General features: G+C 37.9%; 1 protein-coding gene and 1 long non-coding RNA gene across 2 annotated transcripts in view; one reads left to right on the plus strand and one right to left on the minus strand.

Annotated features, from left to right (window-relative positions):
• LOC143668250 (uncharacterized) overlaps nt 1-8,375 on the minus strand; it is a 23,121-nt gene extending 14,746 nt beyond the window's left edge. The window contains exon 1 of the long non-coding RNA XR_013168360.1: nt 8,215-8,375. This is a non-coding gene — a long non-coding RNA (uncharacterized LOC143668250). The remainder of the gene's footprint in view (nt 1-8,214) is intronic.
• Nucleotides 1-14,073, plus strand: part of GPRIN3 (GPRIN family member 3) — a 65,865-nt gene extending 51,792 nt beyond the window's left edge. The window contains exon 2 of the mRNA XM_077142866.1: nt 3,036-14,073. Coding sequence (XP_076998981.1) covers nt 3,141-5,480 — 2,340 coding nt within the window. The 5' untranslated portion in view covers nt 3,036-3,140 and the 3' untranslated portion in view covers nt 5,481-14,073. The remainder of the gene's footprint in view (nt 1-3,035) is intronic.
• The last annotated feature ends 7,314 nt before the right edge of the window (nt 14,074-21,387 follow it).

Consider the following 21,387-nt stretch of genomic DNA (forward strand, 5'->3'; position numbering starts at 1 on the left):
AGTTTGAATTCTTGAATTAGTTTGGGAGAAATGAAGCATTTATACAGGTAACAATTGTACATAAAAAGCACAATATAAATGAAAAAGATGACCATAGCAATAGAAGTTTTTACAAAGAGAGAGGCTTTATGATTTGAAGGTTTTAGAGGCTTTTAGAAAGGAAATGGAATGTAAGTGGGGGCTTTGAAGAACGGGTAGGCTTTTTGTGGATGAGGAGGACAGAAAGTGGGAGAAGTATAATAAACACAGATGCAAAGGAGGAAGAAGGAAAAATGGGTTTGGAGTACAGCAAATGATTGCAACAAAAAACTCCAGTAAGGATGAAAGGAATATCAACCTGGAGAGGTAGTTTGAATGACCAGAACACAGTCAAGACCAGGAATGGGACAATTTTCAACCCATTAGTATAAGTTAGAAGAAAGACCTGGTTTCAAAAAGCAAATGAATTGAATTTATCATTCGATTACAAATAACAGTGAACCAAAAGAGAAGATTATGTATTTTAAAAATCAGGCTTCTCCGTATTTGCCTTTGCCTTCCTTTGACACTTTGTATTGGTAGCCCGAGTTAAGATTGTGCTATTTGATTTGTTATCAGTCTCACCTGCGATGAAGCAGGATCCTTGAATTTGGGAGCTAAAAGGACCCTTAGACAGCATGCCCTTCATTTTGCCAGTAAGTTAATTTGGTGTCCAGAAAGATTAAGTGATTAACCTGATGTCCTGGGGTCTGTTAATGATAGAACCAATATTAAAACATAGCTGTCTACTACTCTTTTTTTTTTTTTTTGCATGGGCAGGCACCAGGAACTGAACCCGGGTCTCGGGCATGTCAGGTGAGAACTCTGCCTGCTGAGCCGCCGTGGCCCGCCCTTTCCAACTTTTTGACCCATTGCTTTATCCACATCACCGTGTGACTGGTTGTGCTTTCTAAAAGTTTATATGTACATATTTAGACACACACATATATGTTTCCATAATTATATACCCTAGAGTACACCAAACATACTTTAAATTTCACAGTTTTTCCCTTTTGACTACCCCTATCTTTTCTCCCTGTCTTCAACTCATCTGTACATTTATCACACACGTACATGTGCATGTTTTAGATCATTGCTTTACAAAATGAAAATGTAAATACTCTTTCTGTATCTTGCTTTTCTCATTCAGCCATACCTTAGGGAAACCCCTCCCAAGTGAAAGGTTGTAGCCTAATGAATTATTTCTTTAAATGGTTTCATAATACTCCATAGTAGAGTTACATCATGATTTATTCTGCCACGCTGTCACTCATGGAATCCAGTTTGTTTCCAGTTTTGTGCCTCTACAATTAGTACAAATAAACATACTGATACCCCTACATGCTAGTATTTTTATTTCTATGAGACAGCGTTGGGTTCAAAGGATGTGTTTCTTTAATTTTAAAAACTAAACTCTTTCCCCCAGAAAGCTGTAAAAATACACATTTGCAGCAGCAATGAATGAAAATGTGTCCTCTTGCTAGATCCCCACAATTCATAGTGTTATTTTCTCTTTTCTTTTGACTTCTTGCCACCATAATTGGTGTTAAGTAAAATCTCATTGTTACTTTATTTGCATTTCTTTGACAACAGATGAATTGGATCATCTTCTCATACACATGTTGGCCATTTGGATTTCCTGTCTTCTTGTTTTAGTTTCCTAGGCTGCTCTAGCAAAGAGCATGAAATGTGTTAGCTTAAACAATGGGAATTTATTCTCACAGTTTTGAGGTCGGGAAAATGTCCAAATGAAGACATCATCAAGGCATGCTTTCTTCCTGCAGACCAGATGTCATCAATCCTTGGCTCCTCTGCCACATGGCAAAGCAAATGGCGGCATCTGATCTCTCCCTTCTCTTCCAGGTTTCATTGATTTCAGCTTCTTGCCCCTGCTGCTTTTCCCTCCCTCCCTCCCTCCCTTTCTCTCTCTCATCCTTTGTAAAGAACTACTCCAGTGATAGTATTAAGACCCATCCTGAATGTGGCCACACCTTAACTGAAGTAGCCTCATCAAAAGGTCCTACTTACAATGAATGGGTTTATACCCACAGAAAGAGATTAGATTTAAGAACGTGTTTTCTGGGGTACTTACAGCTTCAAACCACCACATTTGCAAACTGTCTTTTCATATTCTTAATCCATTTTTCCAATGAATTATTTTGTGTCCTTGCAAATTTTTAAGAGCTCCCATTATTTTATAGCTATTTTTGCCTGTCCTCTAGGGTTGCAAACATTTGTTTGCAAGATTATTGTATTTGCCTATGATACCTTTTGCCATGCAAAAGTTTTGAATTTTATTTAGTCCACTATGCCTATGCTTTCTCACTTTCTGTATTTTCTGCCTTGCCTAAAAGGAGCCTACCTTCTCTTGCACCCAGATTATATTTATGGTCTCCTGGATTTTCTTACAAAATTTTTATTCATTTACTTATTTATTTTACATTTTAACCTTTAATCCATCTAAATCTATCAAGAATTTATTTTTGGACTTGGAGTAAGATAAAGATCTAGTTTGTTTCCTACTACAAGATAAACAACATGTTGGCAAGCCCCTTATATTACATAATCCATCCTTTTATCACTAAACTGAAACCCTTCTTTTGTCATATGTCAAATCCTCATTTATATTTATCTATTCCCAGATACCCTATTTCTTGTAGCTATTTGTTTATTCTTATTTCAGTACTTACTGATCTGATTGCAAATAACTTTATAAGATTTTCTGATTGTCTACTAAAGCAGATTATAAATGCCTTTTGATATAGTTGTCATATGCTTAGGTAAATACATTAAAAACCTAGACAATAGGGGCATACAAGCAGAAATTAATATATCAAAATAGTACATGTGTAATTAAAATGATCTTTACAGAATCTTTTCAAGGCTTATTTTCGTATAAAATAGATATGGGAATAAAATGTTTATTGGGCTTGTGAGTCATAAAAATGATGATTTGGTATATTTTTCAGCCCTTGACTGATGTACTGTATTAATGGTGCTGTTTCCTTGATTTGCAGATAGGTGCTTCAGAGGAATCACCCCTGACTGTGTCTTCATTCTGAGCTACAGTTGCTTCCCAGTGGGAGCACTACTCAAGGGAGAGATTCCTGAAGAGAAATTCCATGGGGACTGTACCTGACCCTCTACAATCGGCTAAAACTTCCCTGATTGCAACTTCTGGAAACGAAGAAGAGCTAGGAGAGTTGCCACCCACTTCACCTCAACATTGCACGGCCCTCCTGTGTAAGAAGAGCAATGGCCTATCAGGAGCTCCTGCCAAACCAGACCTCAACCCCAGGGCAGCTGCTGAGGCCCTGATGCAGGCTCATGAACATGAGACCACCCATCCAGACATGTCTTCTCCTGGTGTCTTCAATGAAGTGAAGAAAGCATCTCCGATACTCATCTCTCCTGGTAATACCCAGCTGCCAGGTAACAGCAAGCCCATAGTACCAGCTCTGTGTTCTTCAGCAGGAAAGGATCTTAGCCACACACCATTAACAATGCCAGCTAATCAGCATGCCAACCAGGCCATTCCAGGTGGCCAGCCCAAAGCCAGACCCTCACCAGTATCTGAAGATTCCCAAGGGAAACCACAGAGAACATCAGATGGAGAGCAACCCGAAAAGTCAATTTGTCCTGCAGGAGGAATCCATGACAGCAGCAAAGATCACCTGTCCAGTGATTTTCTTTCTCAGGAAACAATCCAGGGAAAGGTGCAAACTCCAAATATAGCAGCCAAGGTGTTTAGTCATCCATCTTCTCCCATAGGTGAACCTGAAGGAGATAGGCAGCAAGCCACTTGTGACACTGAGATAAGGTCCTGTGAATCTTCAGCAATGGAAGTTGAATATGCAGACAACATACTGCCTTCTGCCACTGCCTTGGACACCCAGATCATGACTTCTGTGACACCTCAACCATCCCAATTCACTGGCGAAGGTTCCCCATTTCCTCCAGATCCAGAGATGGTGCTGCCATCAGCACAAATGGTGTCAAGGTTCAGAGAAGCAAGTACAATGACCAACCAAGCTGAGAGTGAGAGCAAAGATGTTTCCCACAGGGCTTGGCAAGATGCTGAAGTGCAGGCAGTGGCCAGTGTTGAGAGCAGATCAGTCTCCACAAGTCCCAGCATCCTCACTGTGTTCTTAAAGGAAACCCTGGCTCCTGAGCATTTCGAACAAGAGCAGCTGAGCATCATTTGCCATGGAAGTGGTAGCAGGAGCCACACACTGGAGCTCTCTGACAACGCACTACCCTCCCGGGAGTCAGGTTATTGTCATGGTATCATGCCAGAGGTGCACATCCGGACAGCTGCAGCTGTTTCTGCAGCTTTCCAAGGAGAAAGTAAATCAGTGAGCTTACCAGGTGAGGTTCTTAAATCCTCTTCTATCAACGTGGCATCCAGTAGTGCTCAGGAAACATGTAAAGAAGATGGGAGGGCAGCAGGAATGACTCCAGGGATGGAAGAACCAAACTCTAAACAGCTTTCAGGAACTAATTCTAGCTCCCTAAAAGCTAGTCCCATTGACCAGATTTCTATCAAGGTAGGCAGTCAAGCTATAATAAGTCATGAAGTAGGGAAACTTGAAGCCACGCCACCTGAATTTATGGTGCAAGCCATAAATAGCCACACAAGAGACACCGATGGCAAAAAATCCGATGCCTGTGGCCCCATCAGCAAAGCTGACCAGTGTGAGAGCTTAGATCCCACTGACAAAGAAGGTGCAAGGGAGAAGAAGCCCACATCTCCTCAGATAGTAAAAGAGTGTATTGGCACCAGTATCCCCGATGAAAAGGCCGAGGCTAGGACCTTAATGCTCAATCCTAAATCTCAAGAAAGTGCTGGCACAGCATCAGCTGCTAATCCCACACCCTCTCCAATGAGAAAGAACCAGGAGATTGCCCTAGAAGAAAATAAACAGACCAAGACAGCCACAAGCCTGAGCCTGCCATCTGATTCCATGAGTGATGCCAGTCCGGGCTCTGGGAAGAGGACCCCTTCTCGCTCGGTCAAAGCCAGCCCACGCCGGGCCAGCCGGGTCAGTGAGTTTCTCAAGGAGCAGAAGTTAAATGTGACAGCAGCTGCGGCTCAGGTAGGACTCACTCCAGGAGAGAAGAAAAAGCATTTAGGTGCAGACTCCAAGCTGCAGCTGAAACAGTCCAAGCACGTCCGAGACGTTGTGTGGGATGAGCAGGGCATGACGTGGGAAGTGTATGGTGCTTCCTTGGACCCAGAATCCTTGGGTATTGCGATCCAGAACCACTTACAAAGACAAATCAGGGAACATGAAAAATTAATCAAAGCTCAAGGCAGCCAGACCCGGAGATCCATTTCCTCAGATACTTCTTCAAATAAAAAGCTCAAAGGAAGGCAGCACAATGTTTTCCAGTCCATGCTGCAGAACTTTCGACGTCCCAACTGCTGTGTTCGTCCTGCTCCTTCTTCCGTGTTAGATTGAGAGGAACCGTGCATGGGAGCTCTCCTATACATTTAGGGTATTTGTGAGTGTCAGTCCGTGTGAAAGCTTACCCATATTGTTTTTCCCAGAGGCCAGGAAGAGAAAGAGCTATTAATAGAAAGCAAGAATTAAATACAGGAAATTGCTAATAAGAATTGTAGGGTCCTTTGACTCGGGGCTCTATAAATAATAATGCCATTTCAATTTGAAAGGAAGTGCGAGAGGAGAAAAGCAAACTTCACTGGAAGTTTACAACCTTAATTAAATGGAAATAATATTTATTCGGTTTCTTAATATGATGTTGCTTATAGACAGAATTATCATTCTGCATATGTCATTTTGTATCACTGCCTCAGTTTATCATACTATGTCATTTCCATTGAAATCCCCGCTTTATATTTAAAAGCTAAAACACTATTAGCAAAACACTGTTATGATTTCTAGTCCTATTGCAATAAGAATGCTATATCCACACAAATTTTAAGTAAGTGATAACAATGACAAGGTAAAAAATTGAGACAAATTCGAGTCATTCCTAGACAGATGATGTTATAAAGCATTTAAATGCATAAAGTACCAAGTATCAATATTTGTAAACATATGCAAATACCCTTTTTATAAACCATGTTATACCTGTTAATAAATACAAGAAAGTTATATTAGGGAAATTAGCTAAGCTTTTGATCATAAAGACAACCTACATAAAGCAGGAATTTATAGAGAGAGATTTTCCTGCACTGAAGGCAAGGTGCATCTATGTGATTTTGACTGGAGTAAATGCATATTTACATTACCCTATAGAAAGTACATGGAGACAAATTCTTCAAAAGGTCAATAAATTAGCGATAATACTAAATTTTATGCTTTTTAAGAGTTTTCTGGTATTATTCTAAAGAGACTTATGGTTCTAGTAAGGAATTACTAATAGCCAGTTGCCAAAGACTCTTTTCTGTGTTGGAAAAAGGAGAGACCCATAAGTTAAAAAAAAAATTAATTTAGACTTCAGTAAACAGGATATCATTTATGTTTTCCTTTTGATTCAGTTCAGGGGCTTCTAATAGTAAATATAGTCAGTACTACCTGCAACGCAAGCTTCCTTACACTAGTTGTGTGTAGACTTATATCTAATTGATCACGTCTATAATCTGTAGTTAAAAATGTAACCGCTGCAAATGTATTGACTTTTAAGAGAAATTCCATCGTATTTCATCTTTAAAACCCACTGAGAGAAGAGGCCTTTACAAAATCATGGTCTGAGCTTTGGGTGGGCTCTGATTGGTGAGAACACAAGGCACCTAATTGACCTCAGCCTGCACCTGTCCCCACTGTCCCTCTGACACATAACTATGCTCAGGGCACTGACCTGGGATGACCGGTCATAGCTTTAAAGTTGAGTCAGCGTGGAAGAGAGTAATGAGCTCAGGCCCTGGGGAGGAGTCATTGTAGGGAGAGCACAGGTGTCCATCTTGCGTTTAGAAAATCAGGGTGACTTAGTTATTGGAGGGGTGCTGGTTGATGTATCTGAATGCATTCCCCTAATGAGCCAGAAAAGAGTATCTGACCTGGCAGTATCTCTCTGGAGATTCGTAACTGCCATTTGTGCAGTCAATTCCTAAGGCCTGTTTTTAGCTTTCTTTCATTCACTTCTGTTTTGCAGGCTCTAAGCATAGGAGAAACAATTATACCTGAACTTGACACCACAAGCCATATTGGACACAACCTAAGTTAGTAAAAAGCCATTGATGTCTTTCAAAGCAATTTGACTGTATATGAAGCCTGGTCGGCAGGTCACGGTTACACCATTCTCCTGCCCTGAGAACAGCAATCACAGTCATAATTAGAACTTAGAGGGAATTTTTTGATGAGGCACAAGTTTCAGTTTCTTACCAATTGACCTGTGTTAAGAATGATACCGGAAGTAGAAACTACCACCTATGCTGTTAATGATGAGAGCTATAGTTTAAAAACCCTTTCTGGTTTGGTCTTCAGTGCCCAGTTTTAGTTGAGTTCATGTTGTATCTGCCGTTTCACGTGGCTTTGTCAGAGCATACCCTCTCCCACCTCCTTGTGGCTTTCTGCTTCACCTGTGAGCGTGCCCACTGCGTGTGCACACTACACCCTACAGACACAGGAGTAGATGTCAGCAGGACCCACTCCACATGGGGAGGCCCATGTAATCCTCTGCTGTGAAACAGCTAGAACAGGCTGTTCCTGCATTAAAATAGGAAAGAAGGAAGAATTCAGCATCCGGTAATAACATTTATTTTCATGAGTTTGGAGTCACCACATGATTTTATAAATAGTTCAGTAAAGCAGAGGCCTAAGAGAGTTACAGACGTTTATCCCAAATTAGGTAAACTGAAACTGCTAATTTGGTGTTATAGTTGTGGCTCTCAAATTAAAGCTTTAAAAAAATATTTACTATAATAATTTTAACTGGCTTTCTTGGGCACTAAAACTAAATTCTCTAATTCTGCAACACTAGGAATTGCCTTCAAATACTACAAAAGCTTTCTTGTTTTGCTGCTTTCTGACTCCTGTCACCCTACAACTATAGGAGTTGTAGGAACAACAACAGAAATATAGCATCAGATGGTTAGCAGGAACTTATTGAAAACCACAGTTTTGTATTATGATACCTTCAGTTACTAACCCCCACAATAAAACTTTGTTTGAAAATTTTTGTTCACTTCAGTCTGTGCAACATAAATATTCAGGACATCATTTGCCTCACCTTTGTTCATTCAGCACATGAATTTGCAAGACAATTTTCATGGCAGACTCTTTGAACCTGCTGTTGTTCCTTCAGTTATTTACCTTCATGACACATGCTGGGTTGAAAGTTGTTTGTTTTTGTCCTGAATTTTTCTTAGATTTGGTCATTCTAATGCATTCTAAGCTGTGAAAATATAGAAAGAAATTTTTTGTTAAAGAAATACAAAATTTTTCTTGAACCAATAGTAAAAGAGATGAATTAGAACTCAGAACCTGGAAGATAAGTAAGCATTTAAAATGCTAAGATGCTTCTACCACTTACCATGTAGATACCAGAACTTTTAATTTAGATACTGAATTACCTGTTTTTATGGCCACACACGCAAAAACACATTTGCATGGCAACACATATCACATAGCTAACATATCGTCTGTTTCCATGTGTTTATCATTAGAGTGCTTTCTTATGATGTCTTTCTGGATTATTGGCTTTTGATACCACAGACCAATTATTTTACATGCAGTAAAATCTGATTAATCTTACTGTTTTGAATCAGTGACATAAGTTGAACATTTTGTCACATCAAGGCTAACCAGAAACCTTTTTGTTTTCATCCAAAATGAAATATTTATAAAATGCATTAGTATGTTTTCCTACCTTGACAAGCTTAGCTGTCAATTGAATATAATTTGATCTTTGATGAGTTTTGAATTTTAAGAACTGTCTGATGTTCAGTATTTTGTATACCGGTGTTCCCCATGTTATAGGTCAAACATCAAATTGGAAATAAATTGAACTGAATATGCATGCATACCATATACCCTAGAAGTTGAATTTTGGAAACAAATCCTTAATAAGAGCTTATTGTCTTAAAGTAGAAAGCAAAGGGGAAATTGGCATTTGACTTCATCCCAGAAACTTGAGGCTTTACCATTACAATCGTATTCTAATGTTATTCCTCTCATTTCTGGGAATTCTTATAATTCTGGAAATATCTATATACCACACCAGGTATAGGGCATCCTGTGACTTTACAGTTTGCTTATAGAAGAAATATACATCAAATTTCTATTAGTTCAAGTTGATTAGCCTTTGCAGTATCCACTTTATCACTATTTTGCTTCTAATATGTGGGCAATTATTGTCTTCTACCTTCTATGAGTTGAGAAATATTTTTAAATGTATCCACTTATAATGCCACATAATTCACCACATTCCTTGTCTAATTTTTAAGAAACAGTATAAATATACACTAGGATAAGGTTTGCATATATGTATTTGTTCTTACTAAAAATTGGACACGAGTGGCCTTGTGTAGGCCTATACTTGTCTGATTTACTAATTGTCTACAGTGCTGCCATGGAAATGAAGTTGTTTACTCTCTCCCGCTTTGTCCTAAGTGGTGTTTGAGAAATGAGACCTGTGAATTTCCCTTTGTGGTAATAATACAATGAACTCAGCAGTATCTCAGTATATTGGATAAGTGAGCTACCCACCTTATCCACACCCCTGTTTTGTTATACGATGAATCAAAAGTCTTGTCCATGTCTGCTTCAGTGCTTGCTGTTTTATATTAAGATCTGTGCGTTTTGCTTTCTGTTAGCAATTCTCCTTCATGTTATGTATGGCCTGCTTAGTTGATTCTCTCCAAATGTGGGTCAGCTGCTTCCACCCAGCAAATAACAGGTGATATGCTGACTCTCCTGTCCATCCTTGTAACTATATCCTTCTTTATGAAATTCTGCAGCTGGCTGAGTAATTATAAATGTCATCTGTGCAGACATGGGCTTAAGGATGTCATAAAATTTTAGACATTTTCGCAAAGCAGGGGAAAATAGTCCTGTAAATACTGAAACAGATTTCCATAAACTTTATCCTACTCTCTGGAAAAAAAAAAATTCTCTTTGGTACAGGAATCAAATACGTTTGGTTTGCAATGACCAAAGACTTAAACGAAGATGGATTGAAGTGGGAAAATTCTGTCTTACAAGTAATCAGTGACACCTGCCAGAGGTCATTACAGCTACTTTAAACTGTGAACACTCACCAGCTAAACTACTCACTTGCCACAACCAAATAACCTCTCTAACGTAAATCCAGTACATCTGTAAATATGTATAGATAGAAACAACAAAAAATCTCTGAATCATTACTGTTAAGCTGTTAAATTAATCGATGTGATGATAATTATAAAGGACATTCAAATTAACCGTGGGCCTTGGTGAAATGACAACAGGGGCCAGAATGGTGCAACAAGACGTTACTTACAAGTTTTTTTTAAAGATCCAGATATCTCAGATACTCATCATGAGAATAAAGACTGTTGAATATGAAACTAAAGCTAAGCAATAATGTGCCAAATTATGAGGCAGTCACACCAGCAAGTGCAGCTATTGTGGACACACCATTAGGTAATTATGGTTTGCTCCATGAAAACTGACTGCAACCCACAAGATAAAATAAGTGAAGGCGTAGTTTTCTGCTTTCTCGCTGGAGAAAACTTGTTCAGGAGCTCCATAAAGGCGTATAGCGTAGTGAATGTTCAAGGAGTTACTGTTAACACCTCTGTTTTTATACTAGCCAAGACAGAAAAGGAGTCACCAAAAGTCTTGCTGGCTTAAAACTCAACAGCTCTGACGACAAACTTTGCTACAATGGAGGGGTTAAGCAGATGGCAGTGACTCTTCCTAAACACTAGCCCACAGAAAAGCAATTCAGTGAACTCTTGTCAGAGGAGTAATGACTATAGAAAAAAATGGGTTCCCAAATGTCAAATAATTAAACTATGAGGACTTATATCAAAATAATACCTTTCAAAAAATGATGCTAAGGATGGGCATTTCTAAATGCTACTTCTTCATCAAGTATCTTGATGGCTTTAAGCTAAAAATTAATTGGTTAAGAAATAGTAGGAATAAAAATAATATCATTTATACTGCAGAAAAATATACTGATGATCAATCAGCATGATGATAAGCATGATGAGATACCCTAGTGGTTTAAGTTTTTAAGGAAAATTAATTGGGAGAGAAATGCTAACAGTTTTGATCTTTTTGAGATGTGGGAGGTCATCCATTTATTTCTGGGGTGAAAATTATAGCTTGCTTTTTGGCACTGCTGCTGGTATTACTCTTAATTTAAAAATTAAATCGGCTGTTTAGCAAAACTTTGAAGCAGTTCAGCAATTTTTCTTCATACATATCATTGCTATAAAGGCTGTGTACAGAGCAAATTCTATTGAATGAGTAGAAAAGGTTTAGTCCTATCTGTCAGTATTCCTTAATGATTTCAGTTTGGATTCCTTAGCATTTATTTTAGAACACATTTTTGAGTAAATTATCTTTCATGTTTTCCATCATGTCTTCAAATGATGTTTGTAAATTAGGAAATTGCAGTATTATAGTTGTGTTCCCCAATCCCTAGAGAGGGGAGAGACTTTTTTTTTTAAGCACACCTGGAGATACCTTTTATTGAGGTGAGAAAAGGTCAACATGGCCTGAAAACTCAAAAAAGAAATATGCTAACAATCATTAAATTTCTAAATGTATTTATTCCTGCTGTACTAAAGTGTGAACAATATGTTGTGCATAATATTGTAGCTGGTTGTGGTATATCAGTACATTCTGTAAGTATGTACAGTCTGTGAGTGATTGGTTTTCTATTTTCATGTGTAGGAAAAAATGACATGCTCTATTCTAGGCCAAGTTCTGTCACCATGCAGGCACATGTACAAAAGTGAATAAAGCCAACAAAATAGCGTGCATATGTGTTCAGCAACAGAACTTGTCCTTTCGTTTTTGAATGCCAAAAAGGGCTGAGTTTTTTTTTTAATCATCTCCAAAAGTAGATAACATAATTATCGCAGAGTCCAAATATAGTAATCAGTACATTGGCATGCTACTAAACATGCCAGGGCTAATTAACCACTCCATTAGTCACAGGTAAGGTCAGTTGTTTGACCACTGGGATGATTTACATTCCTCACACATCCTCTCTGTGTTAAGTGTGTGACAGGATGTACATACTATGGGTGTGATTGTGTACATACCTTGTATGAATTATCTCAATCCTCAAAGCAGTTGCAGGAAAGCAGTAAGAAGAAATGGTTATTCAAAAGCCTCAAAAGGGCTAATCAATATTTTCATTTTCTATACAAAAATGTATACATAGCAAAACTGTAAATAGCTTACCCCCCCACACACATATATATATGCACATATAAATGCATTTTATTCATGCTGGTATATTTAAATAAATCACAAATTAAAATAAGTAATTGAAAATTACATCCTTCCAAGACTGTTCTATTTTACTAATATTTGATCACATGCTCCTCATTGTATTGTGTGTTATCCTGGTAGAGATTTAGAGTTTAGAAAAGCCTAGTACCCTGGGCTACAGAAATCTAGTTAGCATACAGATTGGGACCTGAGCAACTTCAAAGCTTTAACACTGTTCTTTAGACACCTGATTTTCTATCTAGAAATAGCAAACATTGGAGAAAACCAATTACGTGTTTTAGTCTCCATTTGGACAATTATCAGTGTGTTTATTTGCATAGGCTTATAAAAGCCCACCATTTTTTAGAGCAATATATTCCTAGATTTCAAAAGAATATGTTATCAACTGAAGTGGAAAATGATCACAGACCTTCTTCACTTGAGATCAGCGAAACAATGTTTAGTAATACCAGAGAGAAGTCAAAGATTACAAGGATAAAAATTACTCATGATGTTGGTAGGGTAATAGGATACTAGTAATTGGAAGTTCCTTAGAATGGACTCAAATAAGAAATTGCTATTATTGATACAGGTGATACTGTGCAGACTAGATAACAAGCTGAGGGTCATTAGCCAACAAGTATTAACACTGGACAAGATCTGTCAACTTACCATAATTTAGATTGGTGAATTAATGTTGTCAGAGTTTTGCTCATTTCTTCAAAACAGAAATGGTCTACGAGGAACTCAAAAGACTGATTTTGTTTTAAAACCTAATTTGATTTGGCCCTGGTTCCTTGACACTAAAAATTATTATGGGTAAGTATGAAATTGAATATAGGAATGAGAAATCTAGAGCTGCCCATTAATAAAAAGAAGTCTATTCAGCCAAGTCCAAACAGAACCACTTCTCAGTAGAAAATTCAGAATAACATTTAAATACATATCTATATTTTAGAGAATGAATGTGCCATCATTTTCTCAGATAAAATCAAAAGGCTTACCAACCATAAAAACACTACAGTAATGACCATAGTTGACAGTATTTTTTGTTTTTTTATTTGTATTTTTTTGGTTTTATTTTTATTTGACAGTATTTTTTTACGATAAAAACATGCTTGTTGAAAGGGACAACATTCCTGGTATCTTGATGTTTGTCAGTATCTGCTGTTGCTTAAAAGATGAGTATATGTACTTATCTTGGAAGATGTATATTAACTTAAATGCCACCCAGAAAAATTATCACTGTCAATATGAGAGTAACTTATGTGAGTTAATAATACTCAGCTAATAAGACCAAAAGCGTAGTATAATATTGAATCATTGAAGAATCAGCAATATTCAAAATGGAAAGTCCACTTATGAATTATCAGTTTTGGAATCTAAAGTTACATCTTTTCATGACGTCATAAATGGTTTCTTTAATAGTTTCCATCTTCTGGATATTGACCTGTCAATGAAACTTCATTTCCTAGAAAAAGATGGGGTGTTAATGATTTGTACAAAGATATTACAAGATTTTGTAATACACTTCCACTTCACTTTGCATTTGATTTTTAAATGATTGTTTAAGATATGAAATTCAACCGATGACTTACTTTTATCTTGAAAAATTTAGAATATGATTTTTTGCATCTCACTTTCCATAATAAACATAATAGAGAATGAAATTTACTTTGTTTTTTTGTTGTTATTGTTGGTCCTGCTACTGTTGAAGTTGTTCTTTTAGCCCTGCAGGTGTAGAATCAGTTAATTTTCAATGTGGCACTAACTCAATGCCAGGGATCTGCAGTGGAGCTGAAAGTATTTATGATGAAAGTTATTTATTTATAAGAGATTCCCCTGGAGTCAACAATGCCTCCAGATCATCAGAAGCAACAGCTTCTCCTGATTTTGGTGGCACAACATAGTGTGTGTGTGTGTGTGTATCTGTGTCTGTGAATGCACTTTTGGTCTGCTGTGATAAGAGTGATGAGAGTGTTGCATGAATGGAAAAACAGGTCAGGGTTAGGGATACAGGGAGCATTTCTTCTCATGGCCCAATGGACCACCTGTATTCAGGCTTAACTTGCCTTATGTCCAGGCTTAGCTACATCTTGCCCAGAGTCATCCAGGTCTCTGCTGTTAAGTTCTAGCTTCTCCGCAAGGTCCTTGGTGAATGAATTCCAGGTCCTGCAGTTCCTGGAAGGAGATAAAAATCCTTACCATGTTCTCCAATCCAGCTGCACCATGAATAAACTAACAATATTATTTGATCCCTTTTGACTTCCTTGAATCTGGCTTCATCAAGGAACTGTAGAAGAGACTGAGAACAACATTTATGAACCCCAAATCTCAAAAATTTAAGCAAATAGGTTCAAAATTTCCAAGATAAATTCTCCCTCCAACTACTCTGTGTACAAACACCTGCTATGTCAACCTAAAATGGTGTCCCAGGGCTGCCATTATCTAATTCTTCTGTACATTTAGATATTTATTCTTATAAAATTAAACTTCATCTGTTTCCAAAGATATAAATGCTATTCATGAAGAAGTTAGATCATTCAACAGTCCTCAGGGTAACTGAGAGAGTTTTTTCTTATGCCTGTAGCTGTTTATGTCCCACCACCAGGTGTTTATACCATTAAGTGTCATTTCCAACCAACTGTTCTCACTCAACCATATCTTCAAGTTTGAGTAATAGACAGAAAAGTGGCCTTCTTAACATTACCTTGACTTCACTGAATTGATTGTAAACGCAAAGTACCACATTCCTTGTGAGACTGCCTTTTGTAAATGATGTAGTATCACTTTCAGTCTACCATACATTCTTGAGCACATTCATGAATGCCAACATTATTTAGTTTTCCTCAAAACCATCTAGATTATCAGTGAACTAATGTACAGGGCTCTAAAATATTTAGAGTCCCATGACTATCCTAACAATGTCCCGCAGCCAGTTTTTCCAAATATATCATTGAGGACTGACATAGCCAAAATTCAACTTGTCATGATGGAAGCTAGAAGTGCTCACAGAAGTTTCTGGTGGGAACACTGGTATCTTGAGACTATTTCCCTACATCATTTTCTTATTCCTATTTGACACCTCTCAAGCAAACTGCACAGAGACCTTGACCTACCATTCAAAAGGAAAAACCTAAGCAGGAAGTCATTGCTGAAGATTTTCTATGTGTTAAAAAGAACAACAGCATGATAAGACTTCTCAAAGGACTAGAAAATATTTGCTTGTTATCTAAGTTCTTTTAGCCTGAAATTAATAGGAAGAATAAAGGCTATGTGCCAAATACTCTGTGAGGCGCTCCCATACATGTCTCAGTCTTGGGAGGTATTGTGTAAAAATATGCACTATTTTTAGATTATTTTTTTCCATTGCAGATGCTCGTGTGAATTGTATGGTTAAGGTGATACAGGGGAAAGTCTCCAGATTTTGAATAAAAAAACGTGTTCAAATCATAATTTGAAATCAACAAGGTGAATTCCTTATCCAGGTCATTTGATCTCTTTGGGGTTTGATGTTTTCACACTCAAAATTGAGGATAACAATCCATACTTCACAAAATTGTGTGGATTAAATGGCATAATACAGGAAAAACAAATGTTCCTTCCCCTGCTCCTTGGAGTTTTGCTTTCTTCTTTGCTTCAACTTTATGACTCAATATTTTGTAAACATGCTAGAATTTTTTTCAATCTACTCAATTTATTTTAACATTTGTTGTTTCTATTATTTGTTTATTTCTTATCCATACTTTTTAATTCATCTGTCCATACTGTAGATAAAAGGAGCATCAGAAACAAGGTTTTCACAATTACACAGTCACACTGTATAAGCTATATCATTATACACTCATCTTCAAGAAACATGGCTACTAGAACACAGCTCTACAGTTTCAGGCACTTCCCTCTAGCCATTTTAATACACCTTAAACTAAAAAAGGGGCTATCTATATAATGCATAAAAATAACCTCCAGGATAACCTCTTGACTCTGTTTGAAATCTCTCAGCCACTGACACTTTGTTTTGTCTCATTTCTCTCTTCCCCCTTTCAGTCGAGAAGGTTTTCATCATTCCTTGATGCTGAGTCCCAGCTCATTCTAGGATTTCTGTCCCATTTTGCCAGGGAGGTCTACACCCGTGGGAGTCATGTCCCATGTAGAGAGGGGGAGGGCAGTAAGTTTGCTTGTCGTGTTGACTGAGAGAGAGAGAGGCCACATCTGAACAACAAAAGAGGTTCTCTTGAGGGGTGACTCTTAGGCCTAATTTTAAGCAGGTTTAGCCTATCCTTTGCAGGGATAAGTTCACATGAACAAACCCCGAGATTGAGAGCTTGGCCTATTGATTTGGTTGTCCCCACTGCTTGCGAGAATATCAGAAATTCTCCAAGTGGCAAGTTGAATTTTCCCCCTTTCTTGCCATTCCCCAAGAGGATTTTGCAAATACTTTTTTATTCACTGTTCAAATCACTCTGGGGTTTATCTGGGCAAGATAGTGGACAAACCTACAAAATCTCATGCTTTATCCAAGGTTCCATGTACTTACAGTGTTTGGTTGAACTGTCCATATAAGTTAAATTAGGAAATGCACTAGTCAAAATATAAATTTTGTACCAAATAAACATTTTTTGCTTTAGTCTCATACAGAAGTTGAAGTTTTAAAATATGAACGACCGGCTATTTTCAACACCTTGCAATGTTGGCATCCCTTTGTTCTTTCTCATGCAATAATTTTTTAATAAGTCCATTTAGTCACTATCGTTGTACACTCTAAGCATTCCTAGATTATATCATCTCAGTCTTTATCGCCTATCTTTCCTTCTGGTTTCATATTGTGCCCGCAGCCCTCTTCCCTCTATCATTCTCACATTCAAAATGCTGGAATTTTGTTATTTTCTCCTCTTTAATAAACTGCTTATAAATTCATATGAATACAATGGTTTTAAATTTGACTCTCAGATCTGGAAGTTGTGACTTTAAAATATTTACCCTTGTCTTTTAAAATGTGAAGATAATACATTGAAGTGTTAAGGTCTTTAGAATTGGGAAATGATTTTGATTGTCTAACATTCTCACATCAAATATGATTTTTAAAATAAAAGTTTCAATGCTAATAAAAATATTAGCAATTCAAAGGAGGAAAGAAAAAGGAACCAATTAGTAAATTTAGATATATTAAAATGTTTAGAAGTGATAAATTCCATTTGCAAATTAAAAGAAGTCTTATAACTGACAAAATACTAAAATCTAAAAAAAAATTGGAAGGACGCCTACAAATCATATACAAAAAGACAAGTAGTGCAGCAGAAAGAAACTATATCAGCAAGCATCATAAATGTATGAAAATATGCTCAACCTCACTATTCCCCACAAACATCTATCCCCCACAGATAAATGCGGCTGGAAGTGACCCTCCAGATTCCTCAAGGTGGAGGCAAGACCTTTATGCCTAAGAGATGGAAGGAAGTGTTTCACCTGCAGTATGAAATCTGTAAGCTGGAGCTCTCTGGTGATGTGTGTGTGTGTGTGTGTGTGCGCGCGCGCGTGCGCACGCATGAGTACAGGAAGTATGTGAGGGCCTGGAGGGAGTCTCCAAACAATTCACAGAAAGCCTCTGAAAGAACATCAGGTATAAACACCTGCCACAATCAGAGAATGCAGTACACAGGGAAGGGTCCGTCAAGTATGAACTTTCCACATCCTCTTTCCTCTTCTCTCTCCCTGTCTTTATCCAGGTTATTTGACAGAAATAGAATCGCTAGTTGAAGGGGTTAGGGGAGAGAAAGGATTCAAATAGCAATTCCCTCTCTCATGTAGGTCTGTAGCAGCCAGAAGCTGGGGAAGGGAAGAATTCTCAATTGTAAACAGAATTATGATCTTTACATGAGACTGGGTGTTTAATGTCTGAATTAATCTTGCATTTGTAATTTTGAGTGGCTGTTGAGTCAAGGGGTCCCCCAAATTGAAATTGCTAATGACCACTTTGCCACCTGACGTGGAGCTTTGGGTAAATGAAAAACCCTGGAAGTTCTTGTGTTTGACCTATGAGTAGCCACCATGATGCTTGAAATCAAAAGTAAATATGGCTTGTTTATTGACACAGAGTCATGCTCTCCCTCTATGCCCTCTGCTCCTCCCACACCTGCCATCCTAGTCTCAGCTGCTTTTAAAGATAATGAGATTAGGTCTGGGGCCAGGGCGTCCCTGTTCCCAAGGGGGCCAAGGCCATGTGCACTCATCCTAGCATCCTGGGGAACTTTGAGAAAGGAGGGACTCAAACCTTAATGGTTCTGTTGGATATAGACAAACAAGTCACCATCCTAAACAGGCTCATAGGGGCCTGGGGCACCTGAATTCAACTGATAGGGCTTGTTCAATGTTCACAGGGAGAAAAAAAAAATTAATTGACTTGCAGATGGAGCCCTTTGGGCTTAGACAATTTATTGTTTCTTCTACATCTGAAGTATAGTAGATACTATATATGCTGTATAGTAGATAAAATATAGAAATTGATGCGTTATGGTTTGAGATCCCCTGTCCTATAAATGCCAGAGGGGATACACTCAACTGGGAAAAGTTACATGTAAAAATGTACAGTAGATTTGGGGCCCCATGATTCTTAGACCATTTGAACTACAAATCTCTGTCCATGATAATTTTGCAGACTGGAGTGTCCTTCTTCCAAATTCACCACATTAATATTCTCTTATACCCCAATATGCAATCTGTCAGGAAATTCTGGCCCATCTCCAAAATACATCCAGAATTTAACTCTTCTGTCAAGATTATAAAGGTCTAAGATTTTACCCTACTTTCAAGTTAACAGGTTCAGCCTAAAACAGTTTTACAGACACTGCAGAAGGCATGAAATTCCCTGGTCAGAGACAAAGGACTTCATTATTCCTAGTCCAGTAATCAGCATTGGCAGATTTGCTTCCAGGTCCCCTTGGCTCAAGTCCAATGGAGGCAACAGGGACAGTCCAGATGGATGTCTGCGCACTCAATGGGCTGCAAAACAGGAGAAGAATCTTGAGCTTAGGGAATCTGAAATTTTTATAATGGGCCCTAGGCAAATATGCCCTTTGCTTCACAGAGAAGCACTGGGTCTTACAAGGCTATTTGCTTTAAAACAACATAGGAAAGATATTCCAACATGGGAAGTCAGTGCCTCTGCCTACAAAATGTGCAGAAACATGAGAGAACCAGGGAGAATTGTGTCCCCACACTTACCATCTCCCCTGCTATCACCCTAGTCCAAGCCTCGTGTCATTCCTGGACTGTTGTGAAAATCTCCCTGCTTCCATTCCTCCCTCCCTTTAGTTCACTTAAAACAGCAGCCAGAGTGATTCTCTTCATTAAAAAACAAATCATATTTCTCCTTTGCTGAAAACTCTCCAAAGGCTTCACCTCTCATTCAGAATAAAAGCCAAGGCTATCACAAAGACCTATATTACCTCATACTCTGGTCCTTGTAACCTCTCTGACCTCATCTACTACTCTCTCCATTTGCCACTTGGCTCCAGGGCAACCGGCCTCCTTACTATGCTTCAAACACCCCCCAGGCGTACTCTCACTTTTGATTCTTTTTCTTGCTCCACCCTCTGCCTGAAACACTTCCTCTAAATAGTTTATATGAGGGGTGGAAGAATAAAAACTGATTAAGGTATCAAAATACCCATTCATACTCTCAGCAGATCTCATACTCACAAAACAACAATTAATTGTATGCCTAGACTGCAAATCTAAAAATTGATAGCTCTCTCTTATCGAGAGTAGAAGAATAATTACTGAGATGACATAAAATCACTTGCCCTTTTTAGGCAAAAAAAAAAAAAAAAAAGTAGCCCAACATGTAAAGCATTATTTTAGATACAATCTGAAATACAGTTGCACAGAGTGAAAGCTTTTAGCAAATGATATAGTGATCTACCCACTAGTGTTTTAATAATTAATTATCAAGTTAAATTTTTATGAACTTTATAAATGAAACTCATAAAATATATGAACATGCCTTGAGCATATTTTACAATAATTAATAAAAATGTTAGAAGGTATAAATTTTTAATTTTATTACCAGCTGATGAACTGAGACCTGATGTAACTTCTTTTTTTCCTTCAAGGTAAAATGCTAATCTAAAGACAATACTCTTAGTAACTTTTGCCGTACATACGGACTGAGATAGTAAAGTAATTATGGAGTTATAAGTGATATCATCTTTTAATTTTCAGGAGGATTTTTCATTTTTCTTTAAAGGAGTTATATCACAACAGAGCAGGACCTAAGAACATGCTTGACATGAATGAAGAAGGAAGGGAAGTCACAAGCACAATTTATTAATACTTCCTCTCTGGGAAAAATATTAGAAATACTAAAGACATAAGCACTGGCACAGGTGACTTGGAAGATAAAGCCTCAATTTTGAAAAAGCCAGGGGCAGATCATATCTCATTTGAGAACTTAAAAGGGCATAATAAACAGCTGGCTTCTAACTGGAGAATTTTTCTAAATTAAGTCAAATGTCGACCAGAACCTGAATCCTTGGGCCCAAAACGAGCATCAAACAAAATGACATCAGAAGAGGAAAACGTTTTCACAATCCAGTAGACATTTATTAAGTACCTGGGTCAAACGCATATGCAATGTACAGGTGTTAGAAACATGAATGACCTATAGCTTTTACCGTGCAGGGGCCCCCAGATATATAAACCACTAAACCTAGCCGGAGGGGAAGGTCCACAAGAGAGCTATATCAGATGGTACAGGAGCCCAGAAGATAGCGTACTGACCTCTGCTCATAGAAGTCAATCAAGAAGATAAAAGACGGAAATAGGAAAACACAGTGCATAGAATAGTCTCAGTGTATATTTACAGTCTTTTGTTTATACTGACATAAATTATTTGTCACTAAGCATACTATCACCACATTGGTAAATTTAAATAAGGTACTTTTCTCTGTAATCCCACATTAACTGGTAAGAT

Source organism: Tamandua tetradactyla, chromosome 24 (assembly GCF_023851605.1).
Source record: "Tamandua tetradactyla isolate mTamTet1 chromosome 24, mTamTet1.pri, whole genome shotgun sequence".
Taxonomy (NCBI): domain Eukaryota; kingdom Metazoa; phylum Chordata; class Mammalia; order Pilosa; family Myrmecophagidae; genus Tamandua; species Tamandua tetradactyla.